The following is a 22,112-nucleotide window of genomic DNA, read 5'->3' on the forward strand; positions in this document are numbered from 1 at the left end:
TGCTCGCAGCTCAGGAGATGCCATGGGAGTTGCTGGGGGTGGGGGGAGGTGACAGGGCTGTTGCACATTCCTGCACATACTTCTATATATTAGCACATATTTTCTTTCCTCATTAGTATTTAATTAAAGCTGTCTACTTTAGTTTTCAATCCAGAAAGTCTCTCTCCTTATCCTCTTTCCTTTTCCTACCTGGGTGTGAGGGGGAGGGGATCGAGAGAATTGTTGTCGTTGGTTTAACTGCCAATCTTGAGTCAAACCGTGACAGTAAGTTACACTGCTACAAAACGTGTTGTGTACTTTGCTAACATTTACATTCTGTACCACACCCAGATAATTAAGGCAAACAAAGCCTAACCCTCATAAAATACTCCTTTTATTGCAGGACACTGGAAAAAGTCTGAAACAAGCTGAAAATGACATGAATTTTTACCAGATAGTGGAAGTGAAAAAATCACTTAAGGCAACTGGGCAATATTATAAAATTATATGGTAAGTTAAACCTATATTAAATTAGTGAGGTTTTAAATTATTATTCTCTTGGAACAAAGAATATCTTAGTCATACATGGAGTCAAACAGTAGGCAATAAAGAGACAGAAATTCTCTGTACACAGCATTATGCAGACTCTTCATACAGAAAAAAAAAGCAAGTTTCAGAAGTTGCCAGTAACGACATAAATGGTTTATCACAGTCAATGGGAACAACACTAAAGTATTGCATACACGTGCTCATAAGTATAGAGCCTCATGAATGGAACCAATAAAAGAAAGGACAACAGGCAGCACTGTCACTCAAATCATGTTTTTCTGGAGGATTACTGATGCCTTCAGTTTCCCATTAATACTATCTCCTGCCAGGAAACACTAGTTTCAGTCTCCACTGGACCCATTTTTTAAGCAACAACCCTCAGAACGAGTTGTGTGGTACTTTCAGAGATGGCAGCTTCAGAACACGCAAAGTGTTAAACACTAGGTATGACATCGGCTGAAAATATAGGATCTATGCACCTACACCTACATCAAATGCAACTTAACTACTCAGCTTCACCCACACGGTAGCCATTTCTAGATGAGCTTACCATGCAAGAAGTTTGCTGTACATGATGTTATAGCCACTAGCATTGTAACTTTTCCACAGGACAACAGTGAATAGTATAACAATGTATTTTGAAAGAGTCACAAATCATATTTATGTTAGATTAAGTTAAGTTGCTTGGCTTTAGAGCACTGGACAATCCAGTAAAAATTAAGTCTTCAGCCCTTAGTAAAAGTTTCTGGAGAACAGCTAATAAAATTATACATTTCTGTCAGTAATGAAGCACGAACCGTCATATATGGAATCTGACAAAAATAGCTGCACTGAATTCTATTGCTATATAAAGATGTAATACAACTGACAATAAATTTTGCAGCACTTCAGACATCAGAATTTTTTTTTAAATGAGTAGACATTGCAACATTCTCACACTAATCGTAATTTTAAAAAAATCTTATAGTGCATTGTCACCAAATCATCATCAGTTTTGCAATTATGTGCCAGGTGTGAGAGGGCAATAGGCATTTGGGGAGTTCTGGAATATTTTGAGAATTAACACAAATTCATTAACTGGATGTTTCTGCTAAAATGCTGCTGTATAGCACTTAATTGAGCCAGATCTTTCCCACCCATCCAATAATTTACCAAAAGCATGTTTTGTGATGACTGAACATTTGACAATTTAAGTGAGAGTAAACCTCCACATCATTTCAGAAAGTCAGTACTCATTTAATGAGAGAATAGTACCAATCTACTACACGAACAGAAACTAAAAATGCTTAAAAAGGGAACATCTATGACACATGCACACTTTTAAATTTCGCCAAAATTTTAAACAAGTGCAATGCCCACATGTCTACACAGAAGTTACAGAAAAACCCCCTATGTCTGAAAATGTTTTGATCCTTCAAAGCCATATCAAGACAAAACATAAGCAAACTACGAAGCACTGCCTCTTTACAGATAGGTGAAAATCATTCCAAGATTTTCCAGTTTTCTCACTACACTTACAGTTCACTATGGAACTAAGTATATTATTTTTTATGTTTTATGCATACATTTTATACAAGAAACCAAAGCAAAACAGAAAAACACCTTAGATAACAAAAAAACAAATTTGAAAGGAAGCAGCCTATACGTTTCCCCTTCAAGACACAAGCTAGCAAATTCTCACTTCCTTTTCTCCAGATTATTGCTAATGTGTTGTCTTTAAGGAAAAAAAAGAATGAAAATGTAGAAACTGACAGAATCCTGCACTTTTAAATGAAAAGTTATAAATCATAACAACCTTGATATTTTATCAAGGCAGGTAAAATATACCATGCACATCAAGATGAATATACACGAAAGTCAACCTAGGTTAACACATAGTCTAAGCAAGATTTATTAACCATCTTTAGCATGTACCTACACATGAAACTACTGGGGAGATCAAAACTGAGAAATAAAGCTCTATGACAGAAAGCAGCATTTTGGTGCAGAGCATGTAGCAGGATCCTTTCCAGAGGCCAAATCCTAAAATAATACTTTGCAAATATAAGAAAGAAAACTCAGGGTGATACAAAACACATTGGTGCAAGCTGGTGTCCCCAGTTTCTTTCCCTCCCTCCCCCCCCCCCCATAAACTCAAATCCTTATGCAAATCAAGACTTGAGCCTCAATATACTCTAAATTACCTAGAGGTTAGGTGTTTTAATTGGTCATTGTTACTTGTTTACTTAGTGATGTATACTTCCTATACTGCACCTTTCAGAACACTAATCTTCAATAAATTGTCTACACCAAATAAAGGTGTACTTTTTTTGTTCATATGACATAGAGCTACCATAGAATGTTTTCTGTAGACACATGGACAGTTTACAGAATAAGAGCTAATCAAGAGCTATTCACCCACCGACTGGTCAGAAGTACAGCTCTCACACTCTCCTGATCCAGTACAAATAATAAGTCAAGTTCAAGACCATAAGATCTCAACAGTCTTTTGAACAAGACCTTCAGAGGAAGGGGGAAGACGAGGAACAGTGTGGTTTTGTCTTGAAAAATCTGCTGCAGTTGAAGAGTCCTGTTCTTTAAGCATACAAAGATAAATGAGATCTGCACCCAAGACTTCTGTCTCAAGCGTTTTCTGTGTTAGATGACAACTGTGCCACATTTGGCTTTCTATCTAATCTTAAGAACATCTGACTAGTAATGTAGTAATTGCCTTCCTTTTGGAAAACGACTGGGCATTTTCTGAGCAGCTTCACTGAATCTCTAACTCTATATTTGATTAAGGTTTTACAGTGTTGGTCTGATAAAAATGCAACCAAAAAATGTCCAGAGAGAGCAATGCTAGCAGCCTTGTTATTAAAAATAAATGTAAAAAAAATCCTGGGCACAGAAATTCTCAGCATCTAAACAGAGAGAACAGAGAGGTAACTGAACACTCAAAGGCTTTGGAACAGCTTCAGAATTTCCACTAGAACACAAGAGTTAAAACAGAACTCCCTACCATAGATTGTCATAGGCAGTCCAGATCTCCAGCTCTCAGGCTTCTCATAGCATGTCACTCAGCTTCTGTATAAAACAAGGTTTTGCAAAAAAGTCTAAATATACCAATCAGGTTTCAGTGATCACCTCCCAAACCCCAATTGCACAATCCTTCCCATTTCCTCCACTAGTTTGGAAACTCTTGATTATGCAGCAAGCTGCTTCAGTTTGCTAATTGAGAAGAAAGATTTTTCCTTTTTCTTCTCAAGTCAGTTTCCTACTGCTTTAACATGCTAAATTATCTCAGTGAAGACTTGGACAACAAAGCCAGATCCAAAGCAAGAATGTGAATCATGAAGCTGCAAAGGAACGAAGAGGAGTACAAATTCCTCCTTTTCAGTTCCAGTGAGCTAAAAGAAGACACTGAATAGCAGCAGGAACCTCGCTTGATTTTCTCTCTACTGATAAAATGCCCTGGACAACTGCATTGGCATCAGCCAGGTATCATTGCATTCCTGGAAAGATATAAGGCCTAGGATGTGATTCTGAACTGATTTAACTCTGACCTACTTGGCAGAAAGCACTCTAAAGGCCTCCAAGAGAATAGGCTGCCACCTGCTGAAGACAAGACAGAAGTTTTAAGGTCTTATAATGGAGATTTAAAGTACCTAAAGACAGAGACAAGTGCTATTTAACATCTTTGTCCATGACACGGACAGTGGCATTGAGTGCACCCTCAGCAAGTTTGCTGATGACACCAAAGTGTGTGGTGAGCTCAACACACTGGAAGGGAGGGATACCATCCAGAGGGGCTTTCACAGCCTTGAGAAGTGGGGTCATGCAAACTGCATAAAGTTCAAGGCCAAGTGCAAGGTTCTGCACCTCGGTTGGGGCAAGCACAAATGCAGGCTGGGGGGAGAAGGGATTGAAAACAGTCCAGAGAAGGATGTGGGAATGATGCTGCATGAGAAGCTCAACATAAGCAAACAATGTGCACCTGAAGCCCAGAAAGCCAGTCTCGTCCTGGGCTGCATCAAAAGAAATGCGGCCAGAAGGCCAGCAGAAGTGCTTCTCCTCCTGTACTCAACTCTTGCAAGACCCCACCTGGAGTACTGTGTCCAGTTCTGGAGGCCCCAACATAAGAAGGACATGGAGCTGTTGGAGAGAATCCAGAGGAGGGCCATGGAGATGATCAGAGGGCTGGAACACCTCTCCTATGAAGACAGGTCGACAAAGTTAGGGTTGTTGAGCCTGGAGAAGAGAAGGCTCTGGGGGGACCTTACAGTGGTCTTCCAATATCTGAAAGGGGCCTACAGGAAAGCTGGGAAGGGCCTTTTTTCAAGGGGATGTAGTGATAGGACGAGGGATAATGGATCAAAACTGGAAGAGGGGAGATTTAGGCTAGACATTTGGAAGAATTCTTCAGTGTGAGGGTGGTGAGACACTGGAACAGGTTGCCCAGGGAGGCTGTGGAGGCCGTATCCCTGGAAGTGTTCAAGGCCAGGTTGGAAGGGGCTCTGAGCAACCTGATCTAGTGGGAGGTGTCCCTGCCCATGTAAGGTGTTTGAACTAGATTATTTTTTAAGTCCCTTCCAACCCTAGCCATTCTATGATTCTGTGATTCTACGATAAGGGAAGTTGTGCTGTCACAGGATTTCAGATTCTAATATTTTTTTTGAGGCTATCATAATGGTTTTCACTGAACTAATTCCAGAAAAGCAGGGTCTCCTCCTATGAGAAGCTCTTTCTCCAGAAGTCAAGAAAAAAATAACACTTCGAAGGACAAAGTTACGCTTACAGATAGCATGTATGTAAGCTGAAAGGGGTTAAATACAGTCTAACCTACCATCACTGACACACACCTTTAGAGCTCCTATGGAGTTACACTAAAAAGACAGTGGACAGGGGCTGATCTCTGTAATGATACTGTATACTGCATGATCAACTGATTTTACATTTCTTTTTTATTTTTTAAATACAAAATAATTATCTGTATGAAAATCACACAGGTTTCTAAGGAAGCTCCTTCATGACAGCAACTGCTTTGGAACTTCAGTTACTGAAAATGCTCTTAGTTTGTAATTTAAAAAACCCTCACTTTAAGAAGCTTCAGAGAGAACTTCTTAAATTGAATCAACTGCTCAAATGCTCTCAAACACTGCTTTAAAAAGTACTGAAAATCTGGAGAAAAAAAATACAGCAAGTGAACAGAATATCCTGCATTACTATTATCAGTAAAATGAAATAAAAGTACTCTGAATTATATTTTATTATAGTAAAAGAAGGCTCATTAATATTTCTGCTCTTCCAATTAGGGTATTTTAAAGCCTGATGGTTTGTAAAGTTGGTAGAGGTCCTGGAAACAACAGGCCAGCAAGTACCTGCAAACAAACCAAATCCCAAGTCTCTCCTCCCAAGGTGCTGTGCAGCTGCAGCTGAAATGTCAAATATCAGAAATGCAGCTTACTTCCCTGTATCAAGTTCAACATTCAACTGTTCAGGTATCACTGCTGAAGAAAGCAAATCCTAACTGGATTGAGTGATTTGGATTAAAAGTAACTGGCTTTAAAATAAATTTAATTCAAATATATTTTTTTGGAATGATCAGGATTTGAGTGCACACACACAACATAATGCTGAATTGCTTTACCAGAGGAGGTAACAACTATACCGGCCTCCCCTCAACAAAGCTATAAATTATGTAGCTGCAGTATTGTAAAGTTTTTAGTAACAACAGGACATCTTTTAAGAAACCCGAGTGCCAGAAGTGGTCCCCCCCGCCCCGTTTTTTTTTAAACATCATTCATTTTAACAAATTTACATATACAAAAAATAATAATCCCAAGAAGAGGATTCTTATATTTCAGCCTTTCCTGACAGACATTTGTTTAATCTGTTCTTTCAACTTTAATTACTGACATGCGAATTTTATGGTTTCCTTACACCATACCTGTAAGACTTTAGACAATGACCTATATTTTGTCAGACTTTCAAATAAATAACTAAAAATCAAACATCCAGAACATATCACAGAATATGAGATATTAATTAAATAAAACTAATTTTTCATCAAAACAAGGTTTTTTAGGTACCAAATGCCTTTTTCTGAAACAGAAGCCATCATCTCTTGAATAAAAAAACTGCACAAAACTGAAAGCAATTATTGATATGAGGCAACAGAAGCTTCTGTCCTGACATAAGCTAAAAAAGTAACAGAAACTCTCTTCATACAGCTCCAAGCAAGCAAAAATCTTCAATCTGAAACTCTTCATTCAAAACTCGAAAGAACTATGACAAGGAACCATTTGGTCATCTACGAGAAACGAAAGCACTACATCTTGGTGGTTTTTTTGTTTGTTTTGTGATTTATTTTTTTAAAGAACCTACTTGCTTCAGATGTTACAACAGATAACTTGGAGAAATGAGGAAACACCTCACTATTATCCAAATTCCTTCCTTGATATCCATTACAGCATTCTAAAGAGTTACTGATAGCTTTGTCTCAAGAGGAGCTGCATGTAAGGAACAGTGCTTCTGCACTCCACCATGAAAAGGTCCACACGTATTTCCATTCAAGGGTAGTAATCTATTTTAAAACAAGAATTTATTGTGTTATAGTATAAAGACACTAAACACAAAACAAAGTGTTTAACAACATGAACATTGACACAAAATCAAAGCAAAATAATTTCAAGCCAATTCTGTAACCATTTCATGTGAGAAATTCCAAATGAAAGTTACATACACACGGTCATCCTACAGAAAGGATGGCACCATCTTCATCTGATTCAAGCCCTATTTCAGGATATCATCATGTTTTACGAACAGCTGCAGTATTTTGAGGGCTTGAGTGGTATATAGGCTTTGCCTTTGCCCTCTCTATATAAGGTGAACTTACCCACAGATCTACAAGAAAACCAATGGAGGCATTTCTATTGTAAACTAAAAGACCTGAGGTACATTCTCTTCTAATCTACCTTGCATTTTTTAATCTAAATATATTATAGAGGGGGTTATTAAAGAGCAGCATAAATTTGGTTATTTAACTTCATTGTAGTCCATGTGATTGCACAGGTCAATAAAATGTATAATGCTCTGCACTACAATGTACATCTTCACCAAAATACACACAGTATGTCACAAAGCTTCTCTGAAACCATGTATTGTAGTATGGCAAGCCTCCATATGAAAAGATACATGAATCTGAGAAGATGTACTTGAACCATTTCTTCAGAGACATTACCTTGCGTCACAATAAGGTCTCTTTCCTGTGGACTGTTTGATAGGAACCATTACGTAAACCATTCATACATGAATTTTTCAAAGACGTGTTAACCCTTTCAATCAATAGAGCAGTATTTGAATATACAGACTAAGTATCATCAGACTGTTGCTCTTTCATATGAACCATTTCCAAAAATAAGCAGTTCGATTAACTCACAACAATATCAGTTTGCTAAACAAAAACTTAGGAGCAGAACTATTTCATTTGCTTAAAATTATTATTTTTGGCTCTTAAAATAAATTTAACTCTATGTCTTAAAGGCTCATTGTGAAAGTATATACACACATCAAATTTATATCCAAAGCTAGATTTTACCATTGAGTTTTAAAGGCCAAGAGATGTTTTCAGTACAGTAGAAAAAATAGCAGTTCCTGAAGTATATTGTAGCCTCACTTAACTGGCAATATCCTTAGTTCAGTTGCTGCACAAAATACTTCTCTGAAGCAAATCCACCTGAACTTTACCCACCCTGAGTTAAACATCTATACTATTTTTTAAATGTTTTAAACATTAGGTAACAGAGAAGTATGTACAAGACTATAAAACTTGTTAGTTATCATACAGCAGTAGGAAAAAAAAATATCTGTATTTTCAGCCTTTTTTTTTGCTACTGTAGTTATTAATTCGGGGGGGGGGGGGGGAGTGTTCTGTTTGGTTATTTTTCCTATTTGTTTGCTTTATGTTTTTTTCTGCTTTTGTTTGGTTTTGGATCAATTAGTTTTTTGATTTAGACATTCATGCATTGATCACATCAATTTTTTTTTGAGTGCAACAATAAGGCAACAGTAAAAAAAAGTTATAGAAATTTGCATTTGTGTAAAGGTATTAAGTTTATAAAAGTGCTTCCTAAAAAGACAACCTAATTGCAGTATCAAAATATTAGTGGTGAGAACAACTACCTATTATTTCAAGAAATGTTGCTCCACTAAAAAATGTGAATCTGATTTTAGGCTTTTTTCCCCCTTTTTTTTTTTTTTTTTAAGTAAAAGCCTGGGAAAAAAATGGTATGGCTGCATGGGACAAGCAAGTTAAGAAAATATACTTTAGTCTAAACTTAAATAAGAAGGTCCACACCTTTTTGTCAAAACATTAAGCCTCTGTCAAAAATGTATTTTTTTTTTCTTTTTATAGTACAGGATTAAAAGACAAAATGATGCTTACAAGATAAAGAAATAATTTACATGAAAATATCTTCTGACAAAGCTTTTCAATCAAAATATTGTTTTGTAACATTCAAATATGACATACAACAAAAGAAACAGTGAATGCAAACAAAAAACGTTATATGGATTGCTTTCAAACACATAAATAAATGAAATATTGGTGTAGGCAGTAGGGCTCATGCTGATGGCTAGCAGGAAATAACAGTGTGCAATCTATTTGGAAAAAGCTCTAAGTAAAAATTACAAGCCCAATTACGGACTGCAGCAAGTTCAGTTATATCACTGCCATCCTCTATCTCCAAAATAAATTCTTGATTAAATCACTCATACCCTAAATTACTCATACCTTTGCTTCAGAGATATGAATAACTATATACAAGAAGTAGTTTTATTTCACCATAGGGATAACATTGTACCTCTCCGCCAATGTCACTTGAAAAACCTTCCATGTCAACACAATTTGACAGCAGATAAACAATAAATATGCAATGATCTTATTACAGTCCTTCAGTTAAGCATGTTAAGTCATGCTGCTAGTTTTGTGATCACAGTGCATAGAACCCAAATATAAAAGAATGGGGTGGCTTTTAAGGTAATAGTCGATCCCTTGCTTATAATCCAAATATATCCAAAACTTTCATAAGCTCTGTCATGCACCAATCTGTTTTTTTTGTGGCAGGAGCAAAACCTTTCCCTGGTACAATGTCCATTGCCGGCAATGGCTGCACCAAAACCGTCAAGGAGCTCAAGTGTTATTGCACAATATATGAAGACCTGGAATTCTTCCAAAAGCTTAAAATAAAAACAATGGAATTATTCTGACATTTCTGGACACCTGCATTAATACTGTATGACTAATAAAAGCATGTCAGTTGCATGGACTGAGCCAGCGATCAACATGCGCCCAGAATGCACACTAGTAAAAATGCAGTCAAAGGAAGTAGTCTTCATTGTCTATAGGTCACTTCCAGTCAAAGGTTAAAGTTCAAAGACTGAATGATCAAAGTGCTCATTTTCTCAGTAGGACTATCTTCTGCTACGAGGATCACAAAACGGTGGCATCAACATGTGTCATCTTTAAAATAAAAGAAGAGCATTTATGGAAAACATATAAACATTCTAAGTCCAAACTAGCAAGGTGCTGTATGAAGGCACAATTCCTAGCTTAGGCAGTAACGTGCAGTGACACAGTGATTCAGTAATTCTGAGGTTTTGTTCAATCATGATCCAGAAAAAATGATGGCAACATAAAACATAAAACTTCTAAAATACACACACACCCACAAACATGTTAGTATCAGCAAATATTCCATTAAAAGGACAGTAAGTTCCACTTTCCATATAAAGTCACTCATTAGGAAAATGAAAGACCAAACACGCTTAACACCTTTTCCCCTTAAGGTACAGCAGGTCCACATCAGTTATCAAAAACAGAAATCCTTTTATAAGTAAACAGCAGTAAAAACGAGAAAAGTGGGATTCTCCTGATGCATTCTCAACCCTTTATAGATATATAAAGCTATGTAAATTAAATTCGCAAGAATCAACATGAGCTATAGCTGACAGAATTATGCAGAAGTTATAGGTGATTACTGTAATCCTAAAATCTTAAACGTGAAAGTAATTGATTTGCATTAAATTTTAGATGCTGTGATTGAAGAGAACATACTACAAAAGTAAGTGCATTCTGGGCCAATTTTTTCTGCATTGTACTCAACGTTAAAGTAAATATTTGGCTGTGAAAGACATCTCTTTTAAACTCTCTCTTCCACCCCTAGACCTGCAGCATATTTGTATCTGGTAACAGTAAATATTAAGCTTGTTAACAGAAAGCAAATTTACTGTCTGATTATTTTTAATGCACTTACTTGTAACCTTGCACAGCTAGAATGCACAATATTTTTACTGCTTACAGACAGAGTATGTATAAAGTAGCAGTGAACAATTCTATATTCTTACTGGAAAACACTGTCATCAACATTATTACATGTAGAAAAACCTCTTTTTCATAGGGTGTAAAGAACAAAAAAAGTGTACGAGTAAAAAAGATTAGACAGGGATGCGAGAGAGATAGAAAGGGTATTTAAACCATGTACTAAAAGTTTAGGCCAAATACCACAGAAAACATTTTATAATTAAAAAAAAAACAAACCCCAAAGCAGTAGGGAAGTGATGGTTGAAAACAAACACCACTGTTCTTTTTTTTCCCCCAGAAATTTACTTCCTGGCAACACCAAAGCCAGGCAACAGCTTTATGAAACCAATTTCAGCCTGGATACCCAAGAAAACTGTATCTGGAAGATCCTTAAGTGTTTAACACAGCATGATCAACCCTTAGACTGAAATTCAGCCTGGAATTCAATGTACAGTTGAAGTAGACACTGGGTAGGGCAGACAAGCAGAAATATCTGTAGTTATCAAAGATCAGGAGCTTTGAAATAGTGCTGCAAAAATTACCAATAAAAAGAAAGCAAAACTAGAAATGGAGAAGCACCAACCACATTGCGAGAGTGTGAAAACAGAAAAGGAAGAGAAACTGACTACTGAATAATCTGGTGAAGATGAAAAACCCAGCCTGTAAGCAATAGGATTATTATTCTGGCAGTCAATTTTAACAACAACATCATGTACAACCACAAAATAATCAGTCCAAAGTTATTTTAATACCTCTTAATCTGATGACATAAAGCATTCCTCTTACTATAACTGAAGTTTTAGAGATACTATTAAGAGTAGTATGAGAAAAAAAGTTTCACTGTTACATTACCACATATAAAAAACCCCATGAGACTCAGCAAGTATTATGGAATTCTCAAGTTTTTATTGCTAAGGTATCCACAGGCCTTTAAGGATATAGGGGTGAAGGCCTTGGCATTTGCATCCCCAGTCATTAACTCCCACTGTCTCGAAACACCAAGACTCATTTCACATAGAGGACAGAACATGTCCAGGAACAGGGAGGTAGTGAAAAACAGAGGATGTATTATGATGGAGCCTTCAGTGAAACACAGCAATAGGATCAACTCCTCCTGCACCACCCTAGTATACAGTACTACCTGCTCTTAACACATCACTTCCCAAAATACACAGGCTTCTAATAACCACCAATTGTACAGCATTTTCCTAGGGAAGTAAAGCAAGTATGGGCCAACAAGACAGGAGAAAAGCGTAAGCTCATTTCTACCCCCTCCTTCTTTCTTTCCTCACCACTAAAGTGGATAAGCCAAGTTCATACAGCCAACACCAGCTCTGGGAAGAGGATGACAAATGTTGAGGAAGAAGAAAGAAACCACACAGTACAAAAATCAGTACACAAAGAAAAAAAAACAACCTAACAAACCACAAAACAACACAACACTAGCCCTGTAGACACTGTAGTACTTTCTAGTACACTGTAGTAGCAATTTCAGCATGGGTTTGTTTTGATTTTTTAAATCATGTATATATAGAATCTCACTACTAAATCATTGACTATTAGTTCTTAAGAGCCTTTGATTCAGCCAACTGTTCCACACTGGAAATTCTGATTAACAGTGGAAATCTATGAAAACACACAGCTGTGTACAAACACAGGCATCTTGTAATTGCCAGAAAAGTTCTAAAATATTACCAATAACAACAACAAAAAAATCCTGGGTTTAGAGCAAAACCTAACTTCATTAGAGACCTTCCTCAACCCCAAACTTAAGACTTGCCATGGATCTAATACAGTCTACAAGAACTTTCCTTCAAATTCAATCCCACAATTTAAAACATCCAAATCTGGGCTGTTTATCTTTCCATGAGGAATTATTAAACCTTCATATAAAAAAAATCACAGCACAGTATCTCAGAAACAGGATGTTAATCACTTTTGAAGTTTTAAAAAGTGTTTAAGGCTTTGAATGCATTTATCCTACTTTCCTATATTTTAATTGCCTCCAGCCTGAAATAAAACTTCCGAATTCCCGGTCCTAGTTAAATACTTACCATGATACCACCATTTTGTTTTCTTTGGATTCTTGTTACATGTTCTTACATAAAATGAGTTATCTGGAGGTCGCCTCTGCAACAGAAGAAAAGACCTACAAATAATCAAACAATCCTCATATTGTAATACATGAGCTATTTAATAAGCTTATGAAAGGTTACCACATTAAAGCAGTGAAAATAAAGTAACAGGTACAGCTAGACCTTTGTCAAGAAAAATCCAGGTAACAATTCTTACTGGAGATACTCCAAGCAACAAATTAATGAAAAACAACAAATGGCTTGAAGATAGATAGGGAGGAATAAGTCAGAAGAAAGAAAACAACCCACAAGAAAGGAGCAGCTGTTGTTAAAAAAAATAAAAATCCTTTGCAGTTTGGAGTCTAATTCTGATATATTAGATCCAATTCACATCTGTAAGTCTCAGCTTGGACAGGGTGAAAAAAAGAACTTAAAAATCTGTATCTGATCAATACTTCATATTCTTCAGCTTTCTTCATAAGTGTCATCATTATGATAAACCAAAGTCATAGGATACAGTACAATGCCATTTCACAGGTGTTTTTCTACCACACACACAAGACTAGGACTGCCTTGAATGTGACATAAATAGACACATTTGGTTAGCACAGATATGCAAGCTCTGGTAACTTCCACAGACGTTTCCCAGTGAAAGAAATGTTCAAGAGAAAAAGGGTAGTTTCTTTACAATGAAGGTCTAAGGTATCAGTGCAAATAGTCATCTATGACAAAAAAAAACCAACCGCTTTGCACCATTTACTTTCCTGAAACGAAAATTATCAAGATCACTAAAACAGCACAGCTGCAAAGCCTTACAAACCTCTGCACTTAAGACATTTCAACAGTCATTTGGCACTGCCTTTAAACACAGAATCTATTACAAAGAATTGTCCTAAAGCATGACTGAAATTCAGTTAGTACAACTAGAAGGGTTCCATTCACTCCTCTTTTCCAATAATGATATATAAGCAGGTTACCATGAAAACAGTTACAAAGTACTTATGGCACTGTTTATTTTGCAGCTGAAGTTTAGTATTTTTGCAGAAGCAGAAACGTAGACATAGGAGTTTTGCCTATTTTAAAAGCTGATAAATGAAAATCTCACTTGGCATAATAGAAAATTTTTCACCTTTACTTATTCTACTCCAATAATGCTAAAAAAACCCATACCTTTTCTTTGCAGCTGGAAAGCATACTAATAATGCTAAGACAAACAGACTGCACTGAGAGAGCTGGCGACCAGTCTTCTGTTAGAATCGATAAACAGATATGACCATTGCTATAAACATGAGGATGAACAGGAATATTATCTCCAGTAAACATGACCTAATAAAAAACAAACAACAAAAAACCAGAATTGTAATTTATTGTCTACATTTTATATAAGACTGCATTGCTTTTGGGAAAACAATAATACCTTATTAAGTGGTTCTGCATTATCACTTACGCCAAATATTACACTTTACCTTTAGGTTAGGTTGTCTTTAGAAGCTATTAATTGAAATGAAGAATAAAACAATGGAAACCTTAGTAGCTCCAGGAAGATTATGTTAAATAAATGTTTAAACGTAGGATTTTTTTCTGAGAACACAGCATAGGAAAATGCAAAGGTAGAACTGTAGAGGCATCAAACTAAACTTTTTATATCTTGCAGCCTCAGTCTTCTATGTCCTAAGGAATACAGTTGCCTGGCCAAAATACTGTAATTCAAAGATTTCATAAAACACATTATACACAAGGGAACACAAGATTCACAAATTAATACTTCTGTATTCCTGGACACAACAGGAATTAAGATCTGGACAACTCATCCAAGTTCCAGCATAAAGAGTAAAATGTACCAATGTTCTTAACTCCGAAATAAAGGACTTATAAAAACCAAAGTATGTTACCATACAGGGAATGCTTTTAGTTCATTATTTTATATGGAATTTGTTTTTATTTGACATAGACAAATATGGAACAACAGCATTTAGAACCTTAACTCCTCCTATTAAAAGATATTACAGACAAAAAAATAAGTTAGAAAAGCAATCTCAGCAACTATTGCTCTCACATCAGTTTTTTGGCAGATAGGTGGCTCAGGACCAATGGAAATGGAGTAAAATTGAAACCTTTGTAGCAGTATTACCCTCCAGATCTCATTATCCAACATAGCCACCATCATCTTTTATGCAATGACATAATAAATCTCTACCACTCATAACCATAATATCCAGAAGCCTCCTAAGTATTTCTCAAGTTATACAGATATATGTATGTGTAAAAACATGTATCTGTGTACATAACACACCCACCTCATCACTGACTATAACAAGGAAGAAATACCTCCATCATTTAGGAAGCTGAAATTAGAGAGCTTAACCTATCTGCCAAGGCAGCAGAAAAACTGGATGCAGAATGTTCTTTCACAGGTCATTACACTGACATTTCTTAAGGACTTAAGGAGCATAACTTCATAATCCAGTAATGTATTTCAATTCTAACTAATGTCTTGCTTTTATAGGGAAAAAAAAAACAAACAGAACTAGGCATACTAGGTAAGTAAAAGCATGCACACTATGACAGGCATACATATAAAGGCAGAAAACAACCAACGAAGTGTAAACTGACAATTCACAGTAAGTGGATTTGCAGCAGAGAGAATTATGACCCAGAGGTTTATAACATAGAACGAATTTACTGCACAGCAGCATTTTCATAACGGAAATTCTAGCCACCTAAGGTAATCAAGTATCCAGAACTTAAATTCTTAATTGTTTTCTGTGCTAAAAATCAGTGTATATGTACAGATCTGACTTGCTGATTTACCAAAAATTGCACAGATCCTGACATACAGGCTGAGTAGTGAGTAAAATAACACCTACTTGGAACCAAATAGAAAGGGCTACTCTCCTGGGGGTCACCCATGAGTTCACTGCAAACCTGATGGGGTACAGGAGTACAGGTGGCCAGTTTGTTCCTTAAATTCTAAGACTGAAAAGTAAGCATTTCAGTTTTTATCATGGTACCTAAAAATACATAACGTTTATGGTTTAAGTGCCTTTCACAGCTCCATGTTTCAGTTTCAACACCAATGAGAAAAGCATCAGAGATCACTCTTAGAAGTTTAAGCTAAAACACACAGGACAGGAACTTAGGCACTCTTGCTTTTCTTTTTTTACAAAGGCAGGGGTGACAGTCAAACACTAGTCTTACCAGCCACATTTTTTAACACTCCCCTCAGGTAATGGAGGGATGGATGTACAGAGCTCATTTTGCAGCCTAGTAGTATTGCTGTCCTTTCAGTTCTTTACCTTGCCATGAAAACAATACCGTATCTCACACCTCAACTGTATCACTACATGTGCAGGCCTTTCACAGAGAGGTCATGTATCTATGAGAATTCCTACCACAAGGACAATATTTACCCAGACGTATTAACAACGGCAGCAGGGAAGACGGAAGAGGCTTAAAAACAAACAAGAAAAAAAAGAACTTAGAAGCAAAAAGACAGGAGATGAAGCAGTTTGTTGTGTACCAGCACTATACCTTACCTCTGAGTCATTTTAAAAGCAAATGGATCTGCACAATGCGTTTAATACAAATTTAAGTAACTAAACCTCACATTAGGGTATGTGAATGATACTAATATTCATCTTGTGTCATGTAGCCATAACCTAAAGGTAGTATTAAGCAAGTAGTAAAAAAGCAGTTACCTGAGGCGAATCAAAAGGATACCGACTACTGAACTTAAATAGAAGCTGAAATTTTTCCCCTTCATATAGTGTTCCTGGAGCACCTTCCATGTCTACAATCCACCTAAGGAATGGGGAAAAAATTGTTAGTACTGCGGACTGAAAAATTATAATTTTACCCCTGGAACACAGGACTAATCAAATCAATTACCAATTACCGATAGATCTCCTAAACTCTGTCTTAGTATCATAACTATAACAAAAGTGATTAACACATCAAATCTCCGTTTGAAAGAAACAAGCTTGGTATTTTAAATACAACCATTGATATAGTGCTGCAAATTATACAAGTAATTGCAACTTGAACTCAACACAGAACCATCAGTTCCCAGTAAAATGGCTGTTAATGTGAGACAGTAAAGCTGAGACAAAATGCCTGCTGCAAGTCTATTCCTACACCAAAACAGGCTTGGAAGGAAATAAGCTAGTACACATTCTCTTTCATGTTGTTGTGTCAAGGAACTGATCAATACAGATTATTAAAATTAAAGCTGTATTCAAGGGGGAAGGGGAATGCTCCTTTTGCACTTAAGCCTGTGAAAAAATCAGACATTAAATGGTATATAACCTGGCATGTAACAGAACTAAAACTGAAAAAGTTGGTAGCAAAAAAAGGAAAAGGTCATAGACAATTAAAAACCAAACAAAAAAGGATGCTTTGCAACTGTAATAAATATAAGACCTTGACACACCACAGGACTCTTTTTCTTCTGCTTCTTCTACCATGATAATACGGAAGTATCTGACAGGTGGAGCTCAGGGTGCTGTCTGGTGTAGGTTTTTTGTTGATGGTGGTTTTGGGTTGGGTTGTTGGGGGTTTTTTTAATCCAGTAAAAAAGATGCTTTGCATATTATTCAACACATACAGCAACACTACACTAATTTCTGTCATTTTGGAGTTCTGTTGTTGATCACTTAATAACATACTTTAAAGCATCATTTCCCCATTTTGGTCTTTCACCCCTGATTGAATTTTACACATTTGAGCAAAACAAGGTAAAGATTAAGCAAGAAACTACAAAAATGCTCAGATAAGATATATATTAGATTCAAGGCAGATAAGATTTTTCAGAACAGAAAAGTGGACATCTCCTACAGCTGGCAGTCTAATGATCCTCTTCCCAACCTCTCCATCCTCACATCATATACATTCTCCCCATGTATTTAAGCTGTGCATACTTTTTATCTTCCCCTCTATTATTCCCAAAAATTAAAGAAAAAAGAAGAGAAAAATTGCTTCTCTACTGAACTGCTAGCTGTCACACCCTTCAGGAGGCATACAACTTCGACAACAGAATGTTGCTGGCTGTACTCATGTTCCATATTTCAATTTTGTGAAGACTACTTCAATTTAATTCGTCTGCATTCCAGACAACTTACCTCTTACGCCTTCTACTTTTACATTTATACATATGCTGCAGCAATACTTCTCAGCTTTATTAGTCCTTGTGACCCAGAACCTTCACTTTGAAGTTCAGAAAACAGTTTAATTTATTAAGTAGAAGATAACTCTGCCTGGACATAACTCCTTTTATGGTCAAAAAATCACTAGAACCCATCTTTCCTGTGTGCTTTACAGCTTAGGCATCTCAAATTTTTAATCCTAGTGTATTTAAAATAGATGATTGCTTAACATTTTAAATGACCCAGTTACATCATGGCATCCAATTATTTTATTCAACATCTTTCAAAACCAAGCTACTATCAATACACAAATCTCTACTGCACCAGTTCGAACTCCAACTTCATTAACGAACTCAGAATGTTACTTCGCATCAAAAACCCTCAGAGAAAAAATATGATGCTACTTTTGAGATGAAGTTTCTTAAACAGTGACAATTCCAACATCTAGCATGAGAGTAAACAGGAAGATTTTATATGTAAGGTATTGAAAGATATAAAGATTGTACACAGCAGAAAAAAAATAGGTCATTCTCTGGGAACAGAGGCATCCTAAGAAAAATGGAAAACCACAAACAGAAAAAAGTCAACTTCTTTTTCATTTTCTATCTCCTTATCTGCTGTCATCTTTTACTTAATAGCTGTTTTTTGTTTAAATAAAGTTAAAAATACTTGCAATATTAATGAGTCCTTCTCTCAGAAAATGTAGGTATTTTCTTCCCAAAGAAAACCCAAATTACAGCAAGAAATACAAGGTGTAGAGTTCAGTAGTTTATTATTATTATTATTATTTGTACCAAATTCTGAAAAGCCGTAATTCAATTTGGTTTAGTAACAATTCAATGCCATATTTGGCAAAATGCAAAAGCCATAATTCTATTTAGTCACATTCGCCTGCATGAACTATCACAAAACCCAGAAAAATTTAAAAAGCGGTAGCAGTTTTTAACTCATTATACACAAGACTCAGAAAAGCCTTGTGTAACATGGGCTGAGTGCCACCACCAAAAACAGAGATGTGAAGCAACATCAGAAGACAGCTCCACGTTATGTTTTTAAATGGACCCATCAATCAACAATATAGTCCAGAAAATAGAAGCCTGAAAATTGATACTTTTTATATATGTTTGTATTTGTTAAGAACTTTTTAACATTTCTCTAAAATTAAACTAAGAAAAGTAATTAAAAGAAACACCAATACAGTCTAAATTTTTTTATTTTCAGTCAATCAAGAAAAATAGTTTAAATATCAGGAACGACATCTGCCCATTTCAACGGACTGAAAAGAGAATGTTTAACCATGTTTCTGTTCCATTTTGCTAATCACAGAAAAAACTAGAGCAGGGAGGAAAACTCAAGGAAATGTATTTAGACAATCCTGTCCTTTAAGAAGCTTCCTCCACTTGCTTTAGAGAATAATGCTAATGAAAATTAACAGCTACAAAATATACTTCCCACAAATCATGTCATAACTCTAAATCAAGTATTTCGTTATTTCAATAAATTGAGGCATTTTAGAGGTTAGTAGCTATGAGAGATTGTCAAATTGTTTTACTCTAAAATATGCAGAAGCTTTTATCAACTGATATTAGACAGTAAAACACCTAATAAAAATTTAATTAATTCACTATCCAGTTCCTGAGAGAGTCCAGCAGGTTACTGCAATATGCTTATTAGGTAAAACAATGTTTCACTCCCTAGACTAAAATAAAAAATGCAGAATGTAACTTGAAATAAGTGGCAAAAGTGGAATGCAGAGGACTTTTCACTACTTATATTTTACAGCTTCATAGCAAAAATAAAATAGCATATATACTCACTGTGTAATAGAATTTTGAACACTCTTTTCATTTAGAGTCATTCCTGGAGGTGGATCATTTTGCAATGCCAATAGTTCTTTTTGTAATCGTTTCTGTAAAGAAATTGTATAGAACATTAAAAGTATTGAAGTTCAAAAATAAACCTGCATTCTAAAGTACATTTCATCAATTCTTGAAAAGTAAAAGCAATTTAATTTGAAAATTTAAAAACAAAGTGAAACTGAAAACTGAGAAAGAGGAAAGACTCCCTCCTAGAAATTAAACTTGCTATTTTTTGTAAAATGCAACGGTACTGAAATTTGCAACACTGCTACATGAAGAACTGTTGCATTACGAAATATGCAGAGGTATCCAGCATTTTGTCGTATTACAGAAACGTCAAGCAGAGCTCTACACCTGGCAGTTAACATTTCATATTCCCCCAAAGGCAACAGACTTACAATTATTTCTCCAAGGTTTAAACAGCACAGCTCTTCCTCCTCTAAGTAATTTAAGACACTTCTATCTGGAATCTGTGCAAGACTTTGCCTTGTTCTCAGACATCCCAGAGGACAGAACACAAAACTAAAACAAGGCTATGTGACTTGTAGAACACAAACTATTTTAACTTTTTAGTAATTGCATCTTAGATACCTACAGAATTGTAGTATTTATAGAAGTGTTACACCAATAGCTCAGGTAATTTTTACCTACTTTGACAGGGATAAATCTGTAGCTGCAACCAGCCACTTCTATATCCACTACCAAAACTTTTTCTTACAGTCTATGGAGCAAGGGAAACACAACCTTTGTGAAGTGCTATCATTGGCACTGGTTTCAGAGTGTATTTTCTCTATATAAACACTTATGCAATATGTTTTGTCATTTCCATGCCATCTAGCTAACGGGAAGTTCAAGGCTTTCTCATTTCTTACTCTCCTTTTTCCTGCCAACAATTTTAATGTTTACCACCTACCAATCCACTTCCATCATCCTACTTTCCTAACTGACAACACTACTATTCAAATTGACCTTACGTAAGATTTAAGTCTGACCTAGTATTCCAGAGGAATACACACATACGGTTAGGAGTTAGAATCTAATTTTTATTCAACATATATATTTTTTAAATGCAGGTTTCTCACACATTTGTAGAAGATTCTTACTAATTTTCCAAATAACTTTTCTGATGCTCATTAAAACTTAAAAAAAATCCACAGGGGAAAAGAAAAAGTGTTCGTTTGTCAACATAGAAGTGATTCGGTATCTCATTAAAACCTTTGGAATAGAACTACAATAAATTCAGACACACAACTCCTACAGAAACACCCCTATGTATTCACATTCTACATTTTTAAATAATGTCTCTAGTCAAGCAGCCCTGAAAACTTGCTTTGGGCTTCTATTTCTAACAACCTACCTTGAACTCAAATACACATTTTATAAGTCTTATTTGCAAGAAATTAAACAAATATGTTTTGAAGTCAAATGTTATGTCACAAAATAATTTTAAAGGCAGTTATACTCGGTGTGCAGGTAGAGACAAGCTGAAAAAGCAATGCTAGCATTTTCATAAGAAAGCTACACATATTTACTAACATGGTGAAAAAACAGTTTAGATGCCTAGTGTTCATCTTTTGCTTTCTGCACAGCTGAAGAAAAATTTGGGTTATAAACACTAATAGTGTTTAACACCCCTGTTATGAATTAAACTGCAAAAGAACAAAGTTCAAAACCATTTTACATATTTTTAATTTGAGTGGCAGAGAGGCTTTGAAGTCAATTCTCCATCATCAATGGTAGTCAACCTGGGTACACCTTATCATATAGATCATTATACAGAGAAATATTTTTAAAGTTCAGAGATTAGAACCTTATATGGTAAGAAAAAATTCAAACTCTTTCCCTTACACATGAAATTTGGAAACATTAGGTAAAAAAAATGTAATGAACAAATATATTCAGAACAGCAAGTAATTCAGTAGAGATCTATTTGCTTATACCTGTAGATCAACTATACAACTCTGCCTTTACAAAAAGGGGTTAAAATCCATGCTAAAAATTAAACTTTAAAAAGCCACATTAAGGTATCAGTATCTGCTCAAGCACAGTAATTTGAAGTGAGGAAATGTTGTTGTTCTGTACCCTACCAAAAATTCCAAGTTATCAACATTTAAAATATCCTCTCATTTGAAGTTTGGACTTCTGGCTTTTTTGTACAATCGTCTCTTCG

At 35.7% G+C, this 22,112-nt stretch overlaps 1 protein-coding gene across 5 annotated transcripts in view; it reads right to left on the bottom strand.

Moving 5' to 3' along the window:
- Positions 1-357: 357 nt before the first annotated feature.
- Positions 358-22,112, bottom strand: part of UBE2W (ubiquitin conjugating enzyme E2 W) — a 37,767-nt gene continuing 16,012 nt past the window's right edge. The window contains exons 1-6 of one of the 5 annotated variants that reach the window (XM_051609778.1): positions 20,594-20,612; positions 19,901-19,992; positions 16,641-16,743; positions 14,113-14,268; positions 12,922-12,997; positions 7,090-10,027 (exon numbers count right to left, since the gene is read on the bottom strand). In XM_051609778.1, the coding sequence (XP_051465738.1) occupies positions 10,014-10,027; positions 12,922-12,997; positions 14,113-14,268; positions 16,641-16,743; positions 19,901-19,941 (390 nt within the window). In that variant the 5' untranslated portion in view covers positions 19,942-19,992; positions 20,594-20,612 and the 3' untranslated portion in view covers positions 7,090-10,013. Of the gene's footprint in view, positions 10,028-12,921; positions 13,017-14,112; positions 14,269-16,640; positions 16,744-19,900; positions 19,993-20,593; positions 20,613-22,112 lie in introns of those variants that run through there. The other 4 variants (XR_007888527.1, XM_051609777.1, XR_007888526.1 and 1 more) reach the window with 4 other exon arrangements.

This window comes from Apus apus, chromosome 2, assembly GCF_020740795.1.
Source record: "Apus apus isolate bApuApu2 chromosome 2, bApuApu2.pri.cur, whole genome shotgun sequence".
NCBI classification, from domain to species: domain Eukaryota; kingdom Metazoa; phylum Chordata; class Aves; order Apodiformes; family Apodidae; genus Apus; species Apus apus.